The sequence below is a fragment of the Oncorhynchus clarkii genome, chromosome 26 (assembly GCF_045791955.1).
Source record: "Oncorhynchus clarkii lewisi isolate Uvic-CL-2024 chromosome 26, UVic_Ocla_1.0, whole genome shotgun sequence".
Taxonomy (NCBI): Eukaryota; Metazoa; Chordata; class Actinopteri; order Salmoniformes; family Salmonidae; genus Oncorhynchus; species Oncorhynchus clarkii.
This window is the reverse complement of record NC_092172.1, coordinates 22,645,147-22,671,037: the sequence shown is the minus strand read 5'-3', so window position 1 is coordinate 22,671,037 and position 25,891 is coordinate 22,645,147. Positions and strand designations below refer to the sequence as shown.

Sequence of the window (25,891 nt, the reverse complement as noted above, 5' to 3'; positions counted from 1 at the left end):
AGCAGTTTTCAGTTCTTTCCACAGATTCTCGATTGGATTCAGGTCTGGACTTTGACTTGGCCATTCTAACACCTGGATATGTTTATTTTTGAACCATTCCATTGTAGATTTTGCTTTATGTTTTGGATCATTGTCTTGTTGGAAGACAAATCTCCATCCCAGTCTCAGGTCTTTTGCAGACTCCATCAGGTTTTCTTACAAAATGGTCCTGTATTTGGCTCCATCCATCTTCCCATCAATTTTAACCATCTTCCCTGTCCCTGCTGAAGAAAAGCAGGCCCAAACCATGATGCTGCCACCACCATGTTTGACAGTGGGGATGGTGTGTTCAGGGTGATGAGCTGTGTTGCTTTTACGCCAAACATAACGTTTTGCATTGTTGCCAAAAAGTTCAATTTTGATTTCATCTGACCAGAGCACCTTCTTCCACATGTTTGGTGTGTCTCCCAGGTGGCTTGTGGCAAACTTTAAACAACACTTTTTATGGATATCTTTAAGAAATGGCTTTCTTCTTGCCACTCTTCCATAAAGGCCAGATTTGTGCAATATACGACTGATTGTTGTCCTATGGACAGAGTCTCCCACCTCAGCTGTAGATCTCTGCAGTTCATCCAGAGTGATCATGGGCCTCTTGGCTGCAGCTCTGATCAGTCTTCTCCTTGTATGAGCTGAAAGTTTAGAGGGACGGCCAGGTCTTGGTAGATTTGCAGTGGTCTGATACTCCTTCCATTTCAATATTATCGCTTGCACAGTGCTCCTTGGGATGTTTAAAGCTTGGGAAATCTTTTTGTATCCAAATCCGTCTTTAAACTTCTTCACAACAGTATCTCGGACCTGCCTGGTGTGTTCCTTGTTCTTCATGATGCTCTCTGCGCTTTTAACGGACCTCTGAGACTATCACAGTGCAGGTGCATTTATACGGAGACTTGATTACACACAGGTGGATTGTATTTATCATCATTAGTCATTTAGGTCAACATTGGATCATTCAGAGATCCTCACTGAACTTCTGGAGAGAGTTTGCTGCACTGAAAGTAAAGGGGCTGAATAATTTTGCACGCCCAATTTTTCAGTTTTTGATTTGTTAAAAAAGTTTGAAATATCCAATAAATGTCGTTCCACTTCATGATTGTGTCCCACTTGTTGTTGATTCTTCACAAAAAAATACAGTTTTATATCTTTATGTTTGAAGCCTGAAATGTGGCAAAAGGTTGCAAAGTTCAAGGGGGCCGAATACTATTCTATCCATGTCCCCTGGCCTGTCATTTCATTGAGAGTTCCTCCCCTCTATTAGAGTTAAACCAAAAATATTCACAGTGTTCCAATAACTTAAATCCTCTTAGTGGGTTCACTTCATATCTGGAATGCATTCAGTGAGGTTGCAGAAATACTAACATAACAGCATATAAAATACTTTTCTTCTTATTTTAAAAATGGCATGTTTGTGTGGACATATCAGACTAACTCATGTTTGAACAGTTCATCACAATCCTCCTTTCTCTATTCTTAACTTTTGTTTCTCACTAAAACTCTCTAAGCCCCCTCTCTGCTGACTCTCTCTGGTCTCTCTCTGCTGAATCTGTTGATCTCAGAGGAGATAAAAACCAAGCCAGATCCTACTGTCTGCATTCCAAGGCTTTCTCCACTCCCTTTATAAAGAGGGTTGTTAGCCTGTGTCTTTGCTCTTCATCTGGTCCTTTTACTCCACCACCATTTCCCATGACTTCCCGGAGAACCTTACCCTCTCACCACAGTTCATACCTCATAGTGTGCTGCCAGACTGAGGAACAGTATCTGTAAACTTAAACACGCCCTGTTTGGCCTGCCGCCAATGAGAACAATTCCTCCCACAAGAGAAGGCTGAGTACAGGGAGCCCAAACGCTTCAGAGGAAACTCCGTACTATGTGCATGTAATTCAACTTACCAAGTAAAAAAGTGAAAACAGAAGTTCCCTTGAATTTGATTGTATCTTTAGAATGCAATCATGTATCATGCCAAATCATTTAAATTAAACTATTACTTATGAGAAGCAATTCAACTCACATACTGTAACCTAACACCTCACATACTGTAACCTAACACAGTTGGAGCTAGCCAACGTAGATGAATAATGCAGAGAAGTAATGACCTGTGTGTGCAGTGGTCTCAGAGTTGGGTTAACTCCCTGTATCAGACACCTCCAACTCTTCTATGCTTCACTCAGTCATACATCAATGTGTCAGAGGTCATACTGGGTAGTACTGTAAAGTCTGCTTTCATAATCAGCACTTTATTTAGGCATCATTATTACAACTTGTTTTTTAGTCATAAATGAAACAAGGGAGAGTGAATTTCAGAGGCAGGGAACGTTTACGATTAGTAACCATTATTATTATATTCTTTTTTTATTTAACTAGGCAAGTCAAGAACAAATTCTTATTTATAATGACAGCCTAGGAACAGTGCGTTAACTGCCTTGTTCAGGGGAAGAATGACAGATTTTTACCTTGTCAGCTCAGGGATTTGATCGAGCAACCTTTCGGTTACTGGCCCAACACTCTAACCACTAGGCTACCTGCTGCCCAAACAATGTAGCACAGATCTGTGAGGGAGGGGTAAGATAATGAGAAGTTTATTTTCATTCTTAAAGGACACACTGGGGACAACTGTCTGGTCATGTCAGATGCTGTTTATTGTTAGTTATTTGGGGTGAAAATAAGCACAGAAAAGCCTCCTTGGATGGAGCAGGAAAACATTGTATTACCATGAAGTGGAGACTGGGGTGACTAAAAGCAGGGTCTCTTTAAATTGCTCTGGTGATTAGTAGTTCAAAGGGGAGTTTGGAGGGCACCCATCCTGTATATTGTCTTTCAGTGAAGCATCCATGTACTGTAGAACTAACAATATAGAGAATTGTATACACAGTATGTCTGTAGGAATGGCAAGTTGAGCCCATATGGTACCAGAGATGAAAAGAGGCATCCAATGCCTTTTACAGGACGAGTCCACTAAGTCCAAACATTCACACACAGGCATGCACCACACACACGCACACACACCGTCCTGAAGTGAAGATTCCTCAGTCATACAAAACACTCTCATGGCAATACAAATATTAAGCTGGTAAAGCAGTCCATTTTGAAAGACCAATAAAATGTGATAAAATCTAAAAAATATTGAGTAAAGAAAAGCTGCTTCTCCTCCGTCCTTAAATACATTTGGTAAATACATTCCTCAGAATTATTCAGGTTCCATCAACGCATCCATTTGAGACCAGATGTGTCAGGTTCATTGTGGGGGTCCTCCTGCTGGCTCTACCAGCAGGTCCAGAATATGAATCCAGTCAACGGGCCAAGCAGTCTGCTCTAAATGACCGTGTCGGTGAAGTCACACCTCGTGAACCCTTTCTGTAAAACACAAGGGAGAAGGCCACTTAGATAGAGCAGTCTGTTTTTAGCAAGGGTAAATAGTAGGCCCAGGACTATACCAGTATCACAATATTTTGTTCCGTGGCAAAAATGAAAACACGAAGCAGATCAAACTCTTTGCTCCTTTAAAAACCTGCTGTCTGTGAAATAGTGTGTGCTATAGCTTGGAAAATCAATACATGTGACTGCATGACAACATCCTGATGTTTGTTTCCAACATTAGGGCTAAAGAAGTTAAATCCACTTTTTTGTTTTCTTGCCACGATACTAAAAAGTATCAAATCAAAAAATCTAATCAAATGTTATTTGTCACATGCCCGAATACAACAGGTATTTACAGTGAAATGTTTACCTACGAGCCCTTTCCCAACAATGCAGTTAAAAATTACAACACAAATGATTGCTAAATAACAAAAAGGAAAACAGTAACACCATAAAATAACATAAGGAGTATCAGTACAAAGTCAATGTGCAGAGAGAGTTACATGCAGGCCAGTGGAGGCTGCTGAGGGGAGGACGGCTATTAATAATGGCTGGAATGGAGTCAATGGAATGGTGTCAAACACATCAAACCTGGTTTCCATATGGTTGATACCATTCCATTGGATCCATTTCAACCATTATAATGAGACATCCTCCCCCCTCAGCAGCCTCCACTGATGTAGGTAGTGCAATGTTGTTGTTTTTTAAATAAAGGTGTCAATGTAAATAGTCTGGGTAGCCATTATATTAACTGTTCAGCAATCTTATGGTTTGGGGGTAGAAGATGTCCAGGAGCCTTTTGGTCCCAGAAGCTCTTGTACCACTTGTCGTGAGGTAGAGAGAACAGTCTTATGACAATTTTTCACGATTCTGGTATCGTTCCGGCCCTAGTAAACAGGCCTAAATATTCTACAGTGTGAAGAGGGCACATAGAAGTGTTTACAAGTGTCAACTGAAGATTGATATTTAGCACAGAGAAAAAACAGACAGCCGTTATCTTGCAAGAGACAATCAATGGCTGCTCCCAGCATTCCACTGCCAGATTCCAAACATACCATTTAACTGACCATCCAAGGAAACACAAGACACTGCACTACAAACTCAAGTAGCACTATAGCACAAAGAAGAGGACTGTCCAGTTGCCAACCACCAAACCAAGGTGTTTTACTGGTCCTGTTCAATAAACACCACAACAACTCAAGCAAAGAAAACCATGATATAAAAGATAGTCTAAATATATAACCGGTAACAGCTAACTAGATTGTATAAACTTGAACTGATAACTGTAGTACCTGCACAGAATAAGGATTCCTAAGGGCCACAAGAAAAATTCACTTCCATGAAAATGTAATAACTAACAGCTTTAGTGAAAATATTTACATTTGCTGTGCCAAAGAATTATGGGGGATATCAGTCGATCCAGGGGAGGGGGAGGGGAGAATTCTTAGAACTGATTAAAAAAAAGAGTTAGACTAACCGTTAGAGGCCATAAAGAAAATAAAGAACCATCTGGACCAAGACAAGAGGTTAGAAGGCCATGCACAATGGAAGAGGCCAAACGACTCCCCCGTTTCCTGCTCTCCAAGCCCATCTATCACAATGTCTATGTTAAATGGTGTTAGCCTCACCTGTTTATAATCTTTATGCAGCTTGTTGTACTGGAACATGTTGAAGAGTACTGTGGAAGCAGCCTTGGCAGACTTCAGCTTCCCTGAGCTATAGTAGGAGAAAAACACAGTCAAACACAACAGGAGCCAGACAGGAAATTGGAAATAAAAAGCAGACACAATGAATAACAAAACCAAGAACACTGAGAGACAAGATTCACTAACCTGTTGTCGTGGGAAGACTTAATTGCAACAAGTTTGGGGAGTCCATCAAAGAAGGTGATGTCTCTCGCTGCTAGTGAGCTGCCTGCAACCAGGTTATTGAGGGTCCCACATATGTTGACCACCACTTCACTGGATGGTTCCTTCTGGTGGCCATCACTGGGGAGCTTGGTCACCAGAATGTTCACTATCTTCGTAGCTAGAGGTCAGAAGGGAGAGAAGTAGCCATTCTTTAAAGTCTCCTTATAAGGGGAATTACTGTGATTAATATGCATGGAATGGATGGATACAAGGTTGAGGGCAGGAGAGACAGAGGTAGAAATTAACAGTGTGCGGTACTGGGGGTTGAGTCTCACCCATGTCGTCCTTGTTTCTGCTGTGTCGGGACAGGTTCCTCAGGAGGCCAGTGAGGGAACGCATCTCCTGGTCACTTTGTGTCTGCAGGAGGTCCAGGACCACAGGCAGCATTCGCTCCTGCTCTAAAGCCACCCAACTCAGCACTGACGCCCACTGATACACAAGGAGGAAGAGGAATTCAACACTAGTGTTGAGTACATTTTCAGTTGAACTGTAAATGTGAATGAAGCATATGTAGCCTGTCATGGTGAAAGTGATGGCTAGGTCAGCTCGTGGGGGAGAGGAGTGGGACCTACCCTGGTCTCTCCGGCTGTGATGTTCTGCAGGGCCCCTGTTGCAGCCTCTCGTGTTGCCGTGTTGGTCTCATAGTGCTGAAGCACGCGGTTATACAGCCCCACCACCTGGGGGTGCCACAGCCACTCCGCCCCCTTTGGCTGCTTAGCCACCTCTGAGAAGGTGGACAGTTCCTGGTTCTGTCGCTATAGAGATCAGGGGAATAGATAAATTACAGAAAAAAACATATCATGGTCCCATGTCCATCAGGATTGTATGACGACATACTGTATAATGTTTCAGTGTCTTGAAGTTTAGCCGTAATTTGATATTTCCTTTGGGTTTGCCTTGGGTAAATGACACCTACCTCCTTTGCCTTCTTGCTCTGTGGGGTGAAACAGCCAATGGACTCAGTCTCAGTAGTGGCTCTGGCCCGCGTAGGCCCCTCCAGTCGCAGTAGGGTTGAGGGAGGGATCTCACTGTACAGCTGATAAGACAGGTTCCTCAGGACACACACTGCATTCTCTACACCCTGCAGGCACAGACAAAGATCGAGGGAGGGGGGGAAGAGAGAGAAAGAGAGAGCGAGAGAAGGGATGAGGAGAGGGTGAGATGGAAACATAGGTGGCCATTGTGTCTCTCAAAGCAGCCTGCATTACATACAGCAGATAGGCCACAGCATGACCAGTCTGGCTGTCTGGTAGATAATACAAACAGTAACACTAATGACGAACTGTACAGATACAATGATTGGCTCTCACTATACTCCAGCTGAACCCATGAGTTGCTGAAGACTGTAGTATATGAGATCAAATCAAATGAGATATTAAATCAGGGAAAAGGGTTTGACATGAAAGAACATGCCCAGAAAAATAATCAAGTTGTGAAAGAAACACACAATAATGTGACATAAGTAGAACAGTTGAGGCGTACTTTGTCCTCTGCTTTCTCATCCTGAAGGGAGTTCTGGATGTAGGCCACCAGCGAGTCCACCAGCCCTCGCATGTCTCTCATCTGCTGCCTCGTCCTCTCATTCACTGAGCTCAGGTTCCTGAACAGAGGAAGAGAGTACAGAGAAGTTGTATACAGCACATGTATCAGTCCTTGTACAGTGTGTATGTATACAACATGTAGGCAGATAGGTATAGCTACCTCAGGCAGCCTGTGGTGTTGTAGAAGATGTCTGCCTCAGATGGACTCTGACGGATCAGCTCTGAATCTCCAACACTGCACAGGGGCACCAGCACCCTCTCTGTGAGCTCACTCAATGTCTCTCTGGCCAACTTCTCCTTCAGACTGTCCTTAGAGGACATGTTCCACAGAATACCTGCAGGACAGACAGAGGAGAGAGAGGGTTTATTGAACCACTCTGTCGGATACACAAAACAGCCTCTATGACCAGGATAGAGTGTGTGCTGATAACCTGACATCCAAATGATTTAACTTCAATAGGTCTAAATAATCACTATTATCACAGTGGGATTCATGTCATATGATTCCAAAGTAAACCCTGGGAATCCTATTTTCTATTTTCAATGTGGCCAATAAATAATATCTGATGTATCAATATCAAATCAAGTGTTATTTTGTCACATGCGCCGAATACAACAGGTGTAGGTAGACCTTACAGTGAAATGCTTAATTAGAAGCCCTTAACCAACAATGCAGTTTTAAGAAAAATAAGTTTTAGGACAGTATTTACTCAAATAAACTGAAGTTAAAAAAAATTAAGAAATAAGAAATAAGAAAAATAGAAAAAAAAGATAATAATAATTAGGAAGCAACAAAAAAGTTACTGTAGCGAGGCTATATAAAGGGGGTACCAGTACAGAGTCAATCTGCGGGGGCACCGGTTAGTCGAGGTAATTGAGCTAATATGTACATGTAGGTAGAGGTAAAGTGACTATGCATGGATAATAAACAGAGAGTATCAGCAGCGTAAAAAATGAGGGGGGGGGGGGGGGCAATGCAAATAGTCTGGGTAGTCATTTGATTAGCTGTTCAGGAGACTTATGGCTTAAGGGTAGAAGCTGTTAAGAAGCCTTTTGGACCTTCTACGGATCTATAATGGGAAATATTATTTCTATAATACATTAACTATCACAGTATGATAAGAATTTCAGGGAAAGTATTTACAGAGCATAAGTGACACATCTATCGCCCCCACACACTAGTTTATCTAATGGCCGAGGCTGCGGATTCGTAGGTAATTCCGCCCCATCCCCCCTGGATCTTTTTTCCCCAGCGTTGAAGATCCCAATCACGTTCTGCTCGTGTGTTTCTTTACCTCTACTTTACTTACCAGTTTTTGTGGTCACCCTCTCTTCACATTTCTCACTGTCAGTCGTGAATTATAATTATTTTACAGGTGAAGTTCACAGGCGAAATGCCATGCAGCGTCTGCATGCCAACCATTTGATCTCAATCCAATTCATGGGGATATGCATAGACAGCTGAAGTCGGAAGTTTACATACACCTTAGCCAAATACATTTAAACTCAGTTTTTCACAATTCCTGACATGTAATTCTAGTAAAATGCCCTGTTTTAGGTCAGTGAGGATCACCACTTTATTTGAAGAATATGAAATGTCAGAATAATAGTTCAATAATAGAATAATGATTTATTTCAGCTTTTATTTCTTTCATCACATTCCCAGTAGGTCAGAAGTTTTCATACACTCAATTACTATTTGGTAGCATTGCCTTTAAATTGTTTAACTTCGGTCAAACGTTTCGGGTAGCCTTCCACAAGCTTCCCACAATAAGTTGGGTGGATTTTGGCCCATTCCTCCTGACAGAGATGGTGTAACTGAGTCCGGTTTGTAGGCCTCCTTGCTCGCACACACTTTTTCAGTTCTGCCCAAAGATTTCTATAGGAGTGAGGTCAGGGCTTTGTGATGGCCACTTTGTTGTCCTTAAGGCATTTTCCCACAACTTTGGAAGTATGCTTGGAGTAATTGTCCATTTGGAAGAACCATTTGCGACCAAGCTTTAACTTACTGACTGATGTCTTGAGATGTTGTTTCAATATATCCACATAATTTTCCTTTGTCATGATGCCATCTATTTTGTGAAGGGCACCAGTCCCTCCTGCAGCAAAGCACCCCCACAACATGATGCTGCCACCCCCGTTCTTCACGGTTGGGATGGTGTTCTTCGGCTTCCAAGCCTCCCCTTTTTCCTCCAAACATAACGATGGTCATTATGGCCAAACAGTTCCATTTTTGTTTCATCAGACCAGAGGACATTTCTCCAAAAAGTATGATCTTTGTCCCCATGTGCAGTTGCAAACCCGCAGTCTGGCTTTTCTACAGTGGTTTTGGAGCAGTGGCTTCTTCCTTGCGGTACGGCCTTTCAGGTTATGTCGATATAGGACTCGTTTTACTGTGGATATAGATACTTTTGTACCTGTTTCCTCCAGCATCTTCACAAGATCCTTTGTGTCACATGGAATGACGATGGAGAGACGAAGCAGGTACGGAGAGTCAAACATTTAATATAGAACGGACATGGAACGAGACAGGAACAGCGTCAGCAAACTGGTAATACAGACAAAAACAATCAATGCATCAGCAGGGAACAGAGCAGGGGAACTGATAAATATAGGGGAGGTAATAAACAGATGATGAGTGAGTCCAGGTGAGTCCAATATCACTGATGCGCGTGACGAGGGAAGGCAGGTGTGCGTAAATGATGACAGGAGTGCGTGTTGCAGGGCAGCCGAGGGATGAGCGGGAGCAGACGTGACAGTGATTTTGGTGGCCCACCATCGTGAGAGACGCTCGGGAATTCATCTCAGCCTGCTCGGTCTGTGTCCGGAAACAAAACCTCCATCAAACCTACATCCAGTCGGCTTCGCCCTCTTCCCATACCCAGCCGCCCCTGGTCACACATAGCTCAGGACTTCGTCACTGGCCTTCCTCCATCTAACGGTAACTCAGTCCAGGACCACAGGAGCTGTTGTCATTGCACCTGGAGGAGGGGCCGGTCTGTTCTTCGTGCCTCCGCCAGGAGGGGGGAGGGGGGGGGGGGGGGGGTGTACTGTCACATCTGCTCCTGCCACAGTGGTCATCAGGTGTCTGCTTGACCTGCAGCCATTCCCCCAGTACACTCTCTCTCTCTCTCCCCCTCCCTTTCTGTTTGTGTCTGATTCTGTGGTTGGAGACAAGTGTGCTGGAGTCAGATCAGATCCCTATCAGCTGCAACTCGTTCCATTATCAAGACTTCCACTCTGTCAGATCGTAATCTCTGCTCAGTCACTTTATGCTTCTAGCCTTTATTATTATTCAAGATCCTGTTTCCCTGCTGTACTTGTTTCCCTGCTTGACGATGTTTATCTTCTCACTGCAGTTTTGCCGCCCTGACTCTGGCTCCTGTCTCCTGTTCCACATCTCACCACCCTGCTACCCTGTTCTGGACTCACCACAACACCACTCCCTTGGATTCCCCTCCGGACCTGTTTACCCTGTCCCAACCCATCACACTCCAACCTCAGCCTCCACATCTGGTTTTATACAACTCATCCAAGCTTCCCCAGATCTGCACTCCATATCTCCCTGTGTTACAATAAGTACCTTGGTTCATTCATCTCTGTTTCCTAGTCTAAGTCTGCTCTTGGGTTCCCCTGTGCTGCTCCTCATAACACTTTGCTGTTGTTCTGGGATTGATTTGCACTTTTCGCACCAAAGTACGTTCATCTCTAGGAGACAGAACGTGTCTCCCTCCTGAGCGGTATAACGGCTGTGTGGTCCCATGGTGTTTATACTGCGTACTATTGTTTGTACAGATAAATGTGGTAACTTCAGGCGTTTGGAAATTGCTCCCAAGGATGAAACAGACTTATGGAGGTCTACAATTTCTTTTCTGAGGTCTTGGCAGATTTCTTTTGATTTTCCCATGATGTCAAGCAAAGAAGCACAGAGTTTGAAGGTAGGCCTTGAAATACATACACAGGTACACCTCCAATTTACTCAGATGATGTCAATTAGCCTATCAGAAGCTTCTAAACCATGACATAATTTTCTGGAATTTTCCAAGCTGTTTAAAGGCACTGTCAACTTAGTGTATGTAAACTTCTGACCCACTGGAATTGTGATACAGCGAATTATAAGTGAAATAATCTGTCTGTAAACAATTGTTGGAAAAAATACTTGTGTCATGCACAAAGTAGATGACAAAACTACAGTTTGTTAACAAGAAATTTGTGGAGTGGTTGAAAAATACGTTTTAATGACTCCAACCTAAGTGTATTTAAACTTCTGACTTCAACTGTAGATCTTCTTGAGCTAAACAGTGAAGAAGCAAGCCTACAGTGTTGTTTTCAATTATGTACAGTGAGCAAAAATTTTAGCAGATGGTGTTAACAAACTGTAGCACTAACCTGTGTTTAGTTTTTATCAAAGCACATATTTTGCCTAGTGGTGCGCATTGCTGAGTTTTGGCCACATGAGAGAAACATCCAACCATTTGCACAATCATCCTAAAATCTCATATGAAATGTTTTATTATTTTTTGTCTTACAGTAACGGTATACTATGCTATTATATTTAGTTCTGTTATGTAGAATACTAGCATTATGTGATGTTGCAGACATTGATTCCCCAGAGTACTTTGTTCTCTGGGCAGCCTAACAGTGGAGCAGAGACTGTGCGTAAAGTAGAGAATTCCGCACATTCGCAGAAGCTTCGGACCTTTAGCTGTTGGGAAGTGGGGTCCAGAGAAGTCGGATCCACAGCTACTCCGTTATCGTATTAGCCAATGAAAGGTCAGTGGCTCCATATACCCTCCAATCAACTGATCAGAGCAGCATGGCCCTCTCTCTCTCTCTCTCTCTCTCTCTGTGAAGTGCAGTTGACACAGGGGAGGGTTCAAATACATACAGGGTCCAGGAATCTCAAGGACTATTACTCAGAGGAGGAGGCAGCCAAGCATGAACAAAGCACAAGAGACTGCTGGGAAATTAGGCTGCCCCTTTCAATGGGCTGAGGGATTTGAGTGTCCTCAGGTTACAGGGCATTCTTCATTCCCAGCTTGACCCACTTACAAAGGGAACCTCTATTACATAGTTACTACCGGTCCACATGCTCAACCTGTGTACAGACAGATTCTATCTCTACAGACTACAATTAGGCTCTGTTATATTTGACAGAATCTTCAGCACGTGAATGATAAAAAAATATATAGCCTAAACATTTGTGGTGGGCAACAATATTGAAAAACCTATATTGATATCAAATTGAATTATGATTGCTGTTACCTTACACAATTATGTAAAAAAACAAACATACATGACTATTTCTGCAAGCACAACGTAACTGCCTGCTGATGGGGCATCAACTGGCTTTTCATTGTATCCTAAGTGGTTGAGTAGGTTAGGCCCCTAGAACATTCACACAGCAAGCAGTTGTCTGTACTTCTCAAAGCCGTAGAAGTAAACAGAAAATATGACATTCACACAGCAAGCAGTTGTCTGTACTTCTCAAAGCCGTAGAAGTAAACAGAAAATATAACATTCACACAGTAGCTATGTTATTCATAAAATGATATAATATTGATATCAGTTAGAAAAAAGCAAATGGCATTTGATATATAGATTTTCCATATCGGTGCCCATCACTACTAAAAATATATTATTTTGGTTGGGATTCTATTTGGGATTTGAACTTTATTAACTTTATGTTGGACTCTAATTGAAAGAAAGTGATTACTTGAATCTCTGATTGGTGACAATATACTGTATGCTTCTTCTGCTCACCTCATGTCACGTTGACTATTTTGCTTTTGTTGCTCTCATATTGACAGTATTTCCTTGAACTTTAAAATTGTAACTTAGTTTGAGATCCAAGCTGATTGTTAAAGTATATTGATGATCTTACCAGTGATGTTCTTGCGAAGCTCCTCATCTGGTTCTTTCAGGACACTGATGAGCTTGGCTACTCCCCCAGCCTCAATGAGGGCCGCCTTGTTGTCCATGTTCTCATAGATGAGGTTGCGTGTAGCGCCTGTAGCGTAGCGCTGGACCTCCTGGCTGTCACTGCTGAAGAGCTGCACCAGGGCTGGGACACCCTTCAGCAGACGCACCTGTTGTCGACAGGGCGGGTCAAGGGGAGACAGACAGGTGGATGACTGACTAGTCTATATGACTATCAGGCTGACTTACTAAGCCATAACAAGACAACAAATTCTATATTACAATGGCATTTTTGATAAGAGCACGGAGAACTCAGTTTAGTTTAAACAGTAGGGCTGTAAATTCTATTTTGGGCAATGAAGTATGTTACTGTATATGGCTATTTTTATTGAGAAGGATCTGTTACCTGGTTCTTGGCATCACTGCTATGGTAACATTGGTGCTGGATGTAGGCTGCTCCCAGCACCTGCATGGCTGTGTCGGACATGGAGAGGTAGTTGACTGCGGTGGGCATGTCTAAACTGTGCATTCTGTCCACAAACACCAGGAAGACAAAGGAGAGTGAGGTTAATCTGAAGCTTATAACAGTTATGTAAGAAGAACAGAATGTACCTAGGGCTAAGTTTGTTCGTTTGATATTCCAGGAGATTTTAACAGTCCATGCATCTCTCACCCTTCGAGTTTCTCGTTGCTGTCAGCTGAATCCCTGCCCCCATCAGGCACGTCCATGCCTTTCCCCATACTCTTCATGCTGTTCAAGGAGGCCGGTCGGGGCAGGGAGTTCTGGTACTGCCCCCAGCCTCCGTACACACTGCCACCGCCCCCGCCAGACACCTGCTGCCACTGCTGCAGCCCCGACGCTGAGCTCAGATGTTGCTGCTGCTGTTGTCTGTTGTTGATGCGACTAATGGTACGGTGGGCGGGGCCTTTGTAGGAGTGCTGGTAAACTAGCTCCGCCTCTCTCCACCCACCGCTACCACCCCCCGCCAGGGTTCCACTGAGTGTGCGCCTCATCGTTGCTGGGGCAGGTATACCTCCACCATGGTAGGAGTGGAACTCTGTGGCCATGCCATCACGGGCCACCCAGCTGGCCACTGGGCTTTGCTGCTGGTGGCGCAGGGTGAGCAGGCCTCCCACACCCTGGACCACTGCCTCTTGGTCAGCCTGACAAACTGATCTGGACCTGGTGGTCCTCGTCCGGCTGGTCTGGTAGCCACCCAGCTGGATGTCGTCTTGGTGGAGGTAGCCAGTGTTGACTGGAGGCTGGCTGATTCTGTATCTGGGTCCTAACTCCACCGCTGAGAGAGACGAGTACCTACCTCCCAAGTACTGCTGGGATACCGGGGGCATCTAGAGGCCATACAGAGAGGACACTGTTACACTTAACTATCTACACTACAATAATCCCCAAAAAGCAAACATTGGCCAAACTGTAGTCTAAAAATGAGGTCATGGATAAGATGTTTTTAGACTCTTTGGGCAGTAGAATCCTGTACAGAGATTTTTGTTCCTGTGTCTCATCTAAACATAGTTATGGTAGGATCCTGTGAAATACTGCATGTATGTGCTGTGAGGGTGCAGCTGTGAAGTGTGTCACTGTGGTAGGACTGTGGAGTTTCTTTTTTTAACACATATCTCTCCTGGTTTAGATAAGGGACAAAGGTGGCATGGCAATCAGCTAGAAAAGCAGGACTTTGGGGCTTTTAGATTAGGGATTATCATGAAGGCAAAAATAAACACAACTGAACATTAGAAAATATGAAGTCCTACAGTACTCACCTTCATGGTCCTACTCCCTGTGTTATACACCATTGACTTAGAGCTGAATCCGGGGTTGTACGTGTTATATCTCATTGTGCCACCATGGTCTACATGTGGATAGAGAAAGACTTTGTCTTAGACAGAGAATGCAACCACAACTTTCTCCTGAGATTACAATTTCACAATTAGTCTAATTACATATTAATGAAGCTATAACCTGTCCTGCAAAGCACTTGTTCTTGTTACTAAAAAGTGTAACAAATGATGACTCTGATTAGCTTCTTGCCACTTGCTTTGCTATTTGGACTCATGGTTACTATGTTTGTGCATGAAAAACAACAACAATATCAGCCTCAGCTGTACACCAAGACAAGCAGCAAACATGTAGAAATGTAAACACACACCCAGGGAGATATTGCACAATACCTCATGTTTTAGGGGGATTAGCCTAAAACTTGAGCTGCACTGTACCGAGATATCGAAAAATTGAGGACAGGATAATGTTGGACTAAGCAAGCAAGGTAGTATACCTTTGGGAGATTTTTTGTTTTGTGAGAGAGTGCATTAAAACAGACCCTGGCATTTCATACTGGACCAGCTAAACACATAAAGACCACTAGAAAGTAATGCTGACACTATAGCTTAACTAATATGGTATAGTGAGGGTTAACTGAGTGGATATGTCCCAGTGAGGCTGACTCCTGGCAGAGTGACCTAGCAGGGGTTGAGAGAGGCCAACTGAACTGTGTGGGAGGATTCCATGCCTGAGGGTTGACATTGAACAGGACAATTCTGGTCAAAAGAGAGTCTACTTACTCACAGGAAACGGCTACAAAAACATTGATTTACGCTGACTACAGACGCTCACTTCAATCTGATATTAATACTGAACCTTTTATGTATATCTTAACTCATTAACTTTAATAGTGATATAAAAAAAAAACTAAACAAAGGGGAGGTTTGTTAAACTAATTCTCTGCATGCACAAAGTTGTCTCTGCACTGTGTGAGAGCTGAGCTCTGTCCACTACTTTGCAGGTCAAGTGTTACTCTACCTTTAGGTCTGAACATTAGGTCATAAAAATCTACTTTTCTTACTGTGTATACAAATACTGTATGTTTTGACTGTATAACCATGGCAACAATGTGATAATATGGTGTTGTAAGTCATTTGAGACAGTATTATCTATAGCCCCCTGTTGAGTTTGAATAGGAGTTGCGATAACATAAGCTTTTGTCAAATAGACTATCCATTAAATTCCCAATATGAGTTTTACACACACACACGCACACACGCACGCACGCGCACGCACGCACGCACGCACGCACGCACACACGCACACACACACACACACACACACACACACACACACACACACACACACACACACACACACACACACACACACACACACACACTACTTCACTGCTGAGTGAAATATGAAATAGGCCCACTGTCACTGTATGTTTTCAATCAAAATACCTATCTTAATTACAGTTTGTAACAGCACTATAATTAACAGTATAGTTTTCCCAACTCAAGTTGTTTGCCTTCTCATTGCAAAACACAGGCAGCTGACTGATTTATGTGTTGGTTTCACGTAGTTCTTTCTGAGATGCCATCTGACCACAATATCCAACCCAACCCACTCAACCCTGTCCAAAATAGAACATGAGCTGAGCAGCTTGGTGCTACTGATAACCCATTCTGAAGAGCTGAATGGATTGACAGGAATGTTTCATACATCAGAGGGTCCCATTTTTTTAAATTTTATCTGAGCTTTATGTTATCAATAACCACATTGACTAGCAGTTCAAAACTAACATTATACTTTATCATATTATACTGTATTGTGCATCATTTTCCTCCCCAATCCTGTAAAAAATTATGTCATAAGGTGTCAACTACAGTGCCTTGCGAAAGTATTCGGCCCCCTTGAACTTTGCGACCTTTTGCCACATTTCAGGCTTCAAACATAAAGATATAAAACTGTATTTTTTTGTGAAGAATCAACAACAAGTGGGACACAATCATGAAGTGGAACGACATTTATTGGATATTTCAAACTTTTTTAACAAATCAAAAACTGAAAAATTGTCAGTGCAAAATTATTCAGCCCCCTTAAGTTAATACTGTAATACTGTATCCGAAATCGACATGCTCAAAACATTGCCTAGTAAACTAGCTACCTAATGATATCATTCTAGTGTTAAAAAAATAAACATTCTCCAACTGTGTAACCATGTTGAGGAATCCAGCTAAATTGTCCTTCTATTAGTATTGGGCATGAAATAATCTTTAAATCCTTAAGTGTTAAATCATTCACATAATATGGTTCATTGCCACATGCAGTGATAATTCCTGTCTGTGACTAAATGTTCAGATTTTTCAGAATATCACATCTTCTGTGTAAAAGCATCTGTGTATAAATAACTTTTATATACAGAATTACTGTGAAAGTTTGGCATCTGGCAAGACAGATTGAATGCTTTACTGGTTTGGCTTAGCATCTGTTGACACCATGACTGCAGATGTGAGAACCATCTGTCAGATCACTCAGATGTGTTACCTTGCCCCCTGCATGTTATGAAATACCTGCAGGCCTGCATTTTTATGGCATGTAGGAGAGAGTAATATAGCCTAGTTGGGGAGGTGGTCTTAGGGGAAACCGCTACTCACACCACACTATAAACGCTTAACCCCATCTGGCACCAGCAAGACCAGTCTGCCAAGACAAGGACTAGTTTCACTGATTACAATACAATAATAATCTATCAATATTGACAAGTCTTTAGGCTACCAATGATAAAATGACCTGTTCCATGTTTTGTACATCAAAGGAAAACGGATCATAGTAAATTTGGACTGGACTTATGTTGAAAGAGTACGGTTGAGCCATCTTCCCTAAGGGTGTAATTGAAAAATGTAATGAGTATTTGGTCTGGTCTACACACAGCCAGTAATTCGTTTGTTCGTTTGTTGAAAAACAAATGCCTCACATTTCTAAAATAGGACACAGGCTAAAATGTATAATAAATTGCCCACCTGGGGAAATGCAGTTCGAGCCGTTCAGCCGTGTGAGGGATGAAGACCTCTTTTCGGCGAGGCGCAGATGGACTTGTTGTTGAACCCTCTTAGCCCTTTCCACCTCGTCCATTATGGAACCCCTCGGTCCCAACTGCACATCGGACGGGACTGCATAAGTGGTGACCGCGGTGTTGGGCTGTAGGGCGGACAGAAAGCAGCTCTCTGATGCAACGGTCGCACTCATTGCGATAACCGCAAATTGAAACAATCCTTTAAAAATGACAATCAAATAGAGTCCCTATTCGTTATTATGTGTAAATGACGCCCAGCTCCTATGTATAAAGTGGCAGACTCATGCATTCAACTCCTATAATTCCCAAAGGAATGCAGACCACCCTGCTGCACTTCTTTCCCGTCAGTGACAACCTTCTCTCTGAACTGATGCTTGCCTCCTCGAGCCAAACGCTAGGAGGAGTTATTTGATGTTACGCAGTCTCACATTGGCCACTTGGAGAATGTTTCAATTAAAGCTGGAATCCTTAGTTGCAACATACATGTTTGGTCATAAATTAAAGCAACTGTTCCAGTGAAAATCAAATTTGTAAAAGTTCATATTTTGTTAACTCATATGTTGTTGATTCATTCTATTATCGTATATACTCGTACGTGAGGCCAAAGCATAAAACACTTCAAAAACCCCTCCTCAAAGTTGTAGGCTATCTCAATGCTTGCTAATCATCGGTCTACTGGCATGATTTTTAATGACCGGTATATGCCCACAACATTCTGTTGTTGGGGTACGCCCACACAATTTCAACACAGGGAAGCTGCTTTTTGACTAACATAATGAAACATGTTTGGAAGGAAAACTATTTCAATCATATTTTAATTTATTGTATGTAACATGCCAAATACATCTGGAAACAAACACTGTATAGCCTCAAAACGTGTTTAAAACTATAATTTTGAGATCGTGGATGGTCAGTCGTTGCATCCATAGCACTTGTCTATGAATTTGAGAGTGGTTGCATTTCTCCAGGCCCATCCCTCGATCTTTTACCACAACACAGACCCGGTGACCGTTTTGTTATTGTTTTAATGAAGGATTCTAGCTTTAAACCAAGGCAGGCAGCATACTTTATTATCTTGTTTTTCCCTCACTACTGAATTGATGTGAAATGATTCTAAGTTCTTATTTAGCCTATTAATTAGATATGAAAAGACAGGACATCATTTTTAAAAATTGTATCTTTATTTAACTAGGCAAGTCAGTTATTTTCAATGACGGCCTAGGAACAGTGGGTTAACTGCCTTGTTCAGGGGCAGAACGAGATTTTTACCTTGTCAGCTCGAGGATTTGATCTTGCAACCTTTCGGTTACTATTCCAACGCTCTAACCACTACCTGCCGCCCCATTTGAGACCATGTCATCTCCTTCTGAACCAACATTGTATACCTTACCATCTTTGACTCATGCCCAGTTTTAGGTACCTAATGTAGGCGCTGTACATGGCGTGGTGCAAGATACAATAGGATACTCAAAAGTTGAACATGTATCATTATCCCATCAGATAGTCCAATCACCCCAACATAGTCAGATTAAGGGACTCACCATCATAATAGGTTTTATTATCCTTTGCCAGAGTGATTAAAATATTTTCTGTATTCTTTCAGTATTCCTTCTTTCTGTCCTCTTCAGTTAGCTGTAGTCCGTCTGTTCTCTTTTCCTGAAATCTCAGCTCTTTTAGGGAGGCGGTGGTTTTAGACTAAGGAGTGCCGAGCTCTGAGGGCTCACCCCTGACTTAACCCTTCCCTAATACTCCACACCCTGGCCCAACGTAGATGAAGATGGGAGTATGGGAGAGTGATAAAGACAGAGAGAAAGTTGAGTCAAAGAGCATAGGCTAGGTTAGAAGTGAAGATGTGAGAACATATTTTACCTGAATGTGTCAAAATGAATCACTAACTGTCAGGGCCCAAAATTGTTATGGTGATATCAATGGGTTTGATGTCAGTTGTACTGGTTCTGTTTGGTGAAGATTTTGTATGAGTGTGTGGTGACATCAGAGGGTTGGACCAAAGGGGTAAAAGTGTTGAACACTTTGGTTGACCTTAGCATAATCTGTACTGTATGTCATTAAATCAAATCAAATTTTATTTGTCACATACACATGGTTAGCAGATGTTAATGCGAGTTTAGCGAAATGCTTGTGCTTCTAGTTCCGACAATGCAGTAATAACCAACAAGTAATCTAACCTAACAATTCCAAAACTACTACCTTATACACACAAGTGTAAAGGGATAAAGAATATGTACATAAAGATATATGAATGAGTGATGGTGCAGAACGGCATAGGCAAGATGCAGTAGATGGGATGAGTTCAGTATATACATATGAGATGAGTAATGTAGGGTATGTAAACATAAAAGTGGCATAGTTTAAAGTGGCTAGTGATACATGTATAACATAAAGATGCAGTAGATGATATCGAGTACAGTATATACATATGCATATGAGATGAGTAATGTAGGGTATGTAAACATTATATTTAGTAGCATTGTTTAAAGTGGCTAGTGATATATTTTTACATCAATTTCCATTATTAAAGTGGCTGGAGTTGAGTCAGTGTTTTGGCAGCAGCCACTCAATGTTAGTGGTGGCTGTTTAACAGCCTGATGGCCTTGAGATAGAAGCTGTTTTTCCAGTCTCTCGGTCCCTGCTTTGATGCACCTGTACTGACCTCACCTTCTGGATGATAGTGGGGTGAACAGGCAGTAGCTCGGGTGGTTGTTGTCCTTGATGATCTTTATGGCCTTCCTGTGACATCGGGTGGTGTAGGTGTCCTGGAGGGCAGGTAGTTTGCCCCCGGTGATGCGTTGTGCAGACCTCACTACCCTCTGGAGAGCCTGACACCACACTCCGAGGGCCCTCACCTCCTCCCTATAGGCCGTCTCGTCGTTGTTGGTAATCAAGCCTACCACTGTAGTGTCGTCCGCAAACTTGATGATTGAGTTGGAGGCGTGCATGGCCACGCAGTCGTATGTGAACAGGGAGTACAGGAGAGGGCTCAGAACGCACCCTTGTGGGGCCTCAGTGTTGAGGATCAGCGGGGTGGAGATGTTGTTACCTACCCTCACCACCTGGGGGCGGCCCGTCAGGAAGTCCAGTACCCAGTTGCACAGGGCGGGGTCGAGACCCAGGGTCTCGAGCTTGATGACGAGTTTGGAGGGTACTATGGTGTTAAATGCTGAGCTGTAGTCAATGAACAGCATTCTCACATATGTATTCCTCTTGTCCAGATGGGTTAGGGCAGTGTGCAGTGTGGTTGCGATTGCGTCGTCTGTGGACCTATTTGGGCGGTAAGCAAATTGGAGTGGGTCTAGGGTGTCAGGTAGGGTGGAGGTGATATGGTCCTTGACTAGTCTCTCAAAGCACTTCATGACGACGGAGTGAGTGCTACGGGGCGGTAGTCGTTTAGCTCAGTTACCTTAGCTTTCTTGGGAAAGGGGACAATGGTGGCCCTCTTGAAGCATGTGGGAACAGCAGACTGGGATAAGGATTGATTGAATAGGTCCGTAAACACACCAGCCAGCTGGTCTGCGCATGCTCTGAGGACGTGGCTGGAGATGCCATCTGGCCCTGCAGCCTTGCGAGGGTTAACACGTTTAAATGTTTTACTCTCGTCGGCTGCAGTGAAGGAGAGTCTGCAGGTTTTGGTTGCGGGCCGTGTCAGTGGCACTCTATTGTCCTCAAAGCGGGCAAAAAAGTTATTTAGTCTGTCTGGGAGCAAGACATCCTGGATTCGCGACAGGGCTGGTTTTCTTTTTGTAATCTGTGATTGACTCTAGACCCTGCCACATACCTCTTGTGTCTGAGTCGTTGAATTGCGACTCTACTTTGTCTCTATACTCATACCTAGCTTGTTTGATTGCCTTGCGGAGGAAATAGCTACACTGTTTGTATTCGGTTATGTTTCCGGTCACCTTGCCCTGGTTAAAAGCAGTGGTTCTTCCTTTCAGTTTCACACGAATGCTGCCATCAATCCACGGTTTCTGGTTTGGGAATGTTTAAATTGTTGCTATGGGTACGAGATAGTCAATGCACTTTCTAATGAACTCGCTCACCGAATCAGCGTATTCGTCAATGTTGTTGTTGGACACAATGCGGAACATATTAACGTTCTCTCATGAACATGCTGCTGTCATTGATTATGTAATGTAGGGACCATGCCAAGGTCTGTCAAGGTGATGCAGGAAGGTGGCACTGTAGAGACCCTATAATTCATAATGTGATTCTATGGGTGGCAATGTGTGTCATGAAGTCTTTCTCAGGAACAGATTGCTGTCAATGATTCCCGTTGGACGACCGAACCTGTCAAGATCTGTCATGATCATCGGCAGCTAGCTGACTCAGGTTGAGGGTGGTTGCAGGTACACACACACACTGAGGTCTTGACAATAACTGTATCTGTTGGGGGGGCATTCAACCTGAAAAGCAGCTCTTGTTTTCCCTTCCGGATGTCTCCAGATATATGTCTACAAGCTAGTTCAGACTAACACCGTACCTTCAAACTCACCATTGGCCTGAAATTTGACTGAAATTAAAGAAATGATTGAAAATCATTATTGTGATTGAAAAGCAGCCCATTGGATAAGAGACATTTATATTGCTGTTTGCATTTTTGTATGAATGAATACATTCAAAGCATTTGTTTGAAAAAGTCCAATCATTTGTTTCCACTGTGTTTCATTAGGACACAAGCTAAACTGATTTCAGTCCCAAATTGCATAGTTTTGAGTGAGAACAAAAACAAGTATTAGTGAGGTCATCACATGTGCCTTTCCTTACTCTGAAACAGTGACATCACTTTGGGAGTCTGTTCAGAATCCATGGCTACTCGTTACAGGCTGTGGTAACACTTTATTTGGATAGTTAATCAGTAAAATGTTCAGCTAACTAACTATCTTCTAACCTTAACTTTTACCTTTATTATAAACCTAAACCAAACCCTGACTGTAATCTTAGCAAGCAGTTGCTTACCAACAGATAATTTGTTGATAGTATGACCATCTGTAGAGATTCTTCAGATGGAAAAGCTATACTATAAACTATACAAAAAAAGTGTGACAGTGTAATGTGTACGCTAGGAGTCGGGAAGCAAGTACAGGGAGTGAATATTTAACAAATAAACAAACATGGAACAAAACAAGAAACACAAGTAGTGTACAGACATTAAACACAGGAACATAAACAATAACACCTGGGGAAAGAACCAAAGTGAGTGATAGTTACAGGGAAGGTATTCAGGAAGGTGATGGAGTCCAGGTGAGTCTGAACAGGCACTGTTGCGCTTAACAATGGTGACAGGTGTGCGTAATAATAAGCAGACTGGCGACCTCGAGCGCCAGAGAGGGATTATATGTGACAGTACCCCTCCCTGACCTGTGGCTCCAGCAGCAGTACGCCAACCAGGAACCAGAAGCGGACTGATCGCTTCTGCTGAGGCGCGGAACCTGTCGATCGAACAGAGTCTTATTTAACTGTCGAGCTAGCTGAAGCATCGGAGTCTGATGAGCAAGCTGAGGCATCCTCGGTAGCGTCGGCCATGGACGCTTGACAGAACAACCGATACTTGAGAACCTGTCGAGCCAGCTGAGGCATCCCCGGTTGCTTCAGCAGAGGCCCTTGGACCCAACGTCACCAGTAAAATAAATATAAAAAAAATATCGCTGTTGCTTCCCTTTGCTGAGGCGTTATTCTGTAACGTGTACACTAGGACTCGGGAAGCAAGTACAGGGAGTGAATATTTAATAAAAAACAAACATGGAACAAAACAAGAAACACGAGTAGTGTACAGACATGAAACACAGGAACAGAAACAATAACACCTGGGGAAAGAACCAAAGTGAGTGACAGTTATAGGGAAGGTATTCAGGAAGGTGATGGAGTCCAGGTGAGTCTGATGAGGAGCTGGGGCGCGTAACGATGGTGACGGGTGTGCGTAATAATAAGCAGACTGGCGACCTCGAGCGCCGGACTGGGAGTATAGGTGACATCCAGGCTGTTGAGGAATGTCTACAGTGCCTTCAGAAAGTATTCATACACCTTGACTTTTTCCACATTTTGTTGTGTTACTGAATTTAAAATGTATTACATTTATATTTTGTGTCAGTGACCTAAACACAATACCCCATAATGTGTAATTGGAATTGTGTTTTTAGAAACTTAAAAAATTATAAAAAAATGAAAAGCTGAAATGCCTTCAGTCAATAAATATTCAACCCCTTTGTAAGTGTCACGTTCTGACCTTAGTTCCTTTGTTTTGTCTTTTGTTTTAGTATGGTCAGGGCGTGAGTTGTGTGGGTTGTCTATGTTAGTTTTTCTATGATTTGTATTTCTGTGTTTGGCCTGGTATGGTTCTCAATCAGAGGCAGCTGTCAATCGTTGTCCCTGATTGAGAACCATATTTAGGTAGCCTGTTTTCGATTGTGTTTGGTGGGTGGTTGTTTTCAGTCTTTGTGTGTCTACACCAGACAGAACTCTTCCAGTTGTTTCTTTGTTGTTTTGTTGTTCAGTTTACTTTATTAAAAAGATGAACACGTACCACGCAGCACATTGGTCCTCGCCTTCTTCCACGACAACGGCCGTTACAGAATCACCCAGGACCAAGCAGCATGGTAACGGGCAGCAGCAGCGAGATCTGGACTATGTTACAACATGGGACGAAATAGAGAGGTGGTCGGTTGACCCAGGGAGAGTGCCGGAGCCCGCCCGGGATTCTCTGGAACAATGTGAGGAGGGATACCGGCGAATGGAGTTGGCACGGCGATCAAGGAGGCCCGAGAGGCAGCCCCAAAAATGTATTGGGGGGGCGGCACACGGGGAGAGTGGCAAAGTCAGGTAGGAGACCTGCGCCAACTCCCCGTGCTTACTGTGGAGAGATGGACCGGGCAGGCACCATGTTATGCCGTGAGGCGCCCGGTGTCCCCGGAGCGCAGGCATAGCCCGGTGCGGTACATAGCAGCGCCTCGTATCGGCCCGGCTAGGTTGGGCATCGAGCCAGGTGCTATGAAGCCGGCTCAGCGCATCTGGTCTCCAGTGCGTCTCCTCGCCGCACTGGCCTGGCTACGGGGAGCATTCAACCAGATAAGGTTGGGCAGGCTCGGTGCTCGAGACCTCCTGTGCGCCTTCACGGTCCGGTCTATCCGGTGCCACCTCCATGCACCAGCCCTCCAGTGGCAGCCCCCCGCACCAGGCTGTCTCTCCATCTCCTTCCTACAGGTGCTTCCGCCTGTCCAGTGCTGCCAGAGCCTTCCTCCTGCCCACCGATGCCGGAGTCTCCCGTCCGTCCTGAGCTGCCGGAGTCTCCCGTCCGTCCGGAGCTGCCGGAGTCTCCCGTCCGTCCGGAGCTGCCGGAGTCTCCCGTCCGTCCGGAGCGGCCGGAATCTCCCGTCCATTCGGGAACCCGTGGCTTGGGTCCAAGGTCGGCGGCGAGGGTCGCCGCGTTAAAGTGGCCACGGAGGCGGGTAGAGAGGCGGAGAAGGACTTCCCGCGCCAGAGCCGCCACCGTGGACAGACACCCACCCAGACCCTCCCCTCTAGGTTTAGGTTTTGCGGCCGCACCTTTGGGGGGGGGGGGTGTACTGTCACGTTCTGACCTTAGTTCCTTTGTTTTGTCTTTTGTTTTAGTATGGTCAGGGCGTGAGTTGGGTGGGTTGTCTATGTTCGTTTTTCTATGATTTTCTATTTCTGTGTTTGCCCTGGTATGGTTCTCAATCAGAGGCAGCTGTCAATCGTTGTCCCTGATTGAGAACCATATTTAGGTAGCCTGTTTTCGATTGTGTTTGGTGGGTGGTTGCTTTCAGTCTTTGTGTGTCTACACCAGACAGAACTGTTCCGGTTGTTTTGTTATTCAGTTTACTTTATTAAAAAGATGACCGCGTACCACGCTGCGCATTGGTCCTCACCTTCTTCCACCGACGGCCTTTACAGTAAGGGCAAGCCTAAATAAGTTCAGGAGTAAAAATGTGCTTAACAAGTCACATAATAAATTGCATGGTCTCACTCAGTGTGCAATATTAGTGTTTAACATAATTTTTTAATGACTACCTCATCTCTGTACCCCACACATACAATTATCTGTAAGGTCCCTTAGACGTGCAGTGAATTTCAAACACATATTCAACCACAAAGACCATGGATGTTTTCCAATGCCTCGCAAAGTAGGGCAGACATTGAATATCCATCCCTTTGTCCATGGTAAAGTTACTGAATATCCCTTTGGTTGCTGTATCAATACACTTAGTCACTACAAAGATACAGGCATCCTTCCTAACTCAGT

At 43.7% G+C, this 25,891-nt stretch overlaps 1 protein-coding gene across 2 annotated transcripts; it reads right to left on the bottom strand.

The window, feature by feature from the left end:
* Window positions 1–2,651: 2,651 nt before the first annotated feature.
* LOC139384358 (plakophilin-3-like) lies at window positions 2,652–19,300 on the bottom strand. 2 transcript variants are annotated; one of them, XM_071129065.1, is made up of 14 exons: window positions 19,161–19,300; window positions 17,567–17,744; window positions 14,540–14,628; window positions 13,434–14,110; window positions 13,167–13,290; window positions 12,726–12,930; window positions 7,002–7,176; window positions 6,783–6,900; window positions 6,217–6,381; window positions 5,873–6,055; window positions 5,576–5,729; window positions 5,223–5,418; window positions 5,019–5,106; window positions 2,652–3,387 (listed from the first exon to the last, which is right to left on the bottom strand). In XM_071129065.1, the coding sequence occupies exons 1-14, from the start codon at window positions 19,164–19,166 to the stop codon at window positions 3,346–3,348; spliced, it is 2,400 nt and encodes a 799-aa protein (XP_070985166.1). In that variant the 5' UTR covers window positions 19,167–19,300; the 3' UTR covers window positions 2,652–3,345. The 2 variants fall into 2 exon arrangements, with proteins under 2 accessions (XP_070985166.1, XP_070985165.1); XM_071129064.1 differs by lacking the exon at window positions 19,161–19,300 and having other exon boundaries at window positions 17,567–17,994.
* Between the last annotated feature and the right edge of the window lie 6,591 nt (window positions 19,301–25,891).

Bases quoted from the DNA above. Each gene is read 5' to 3' on its own strand.
- LOC139384358 (XM_071129064.1), bottom strand. From the start codon at position 17,792: ATGAGTGCGACCGTTGCATCAGAGAGCTGCTTTCTGTCCGCCCTACAG. The intron at 13,291-13,433 runs GTGAGAGATGCA...GTTTGTGGACAG, and splicing joins AGCAACGAGAAACTCGAAGG to AATGCACAGTTTAGACATGC. The intron at 6,056-6,216 runs GTAGGTGTCATT...TGATCTCTATAG, and splicing joins AGAGCAAGAAGGCAAAGGAG to CGACAGAACCAGGAACTGTC.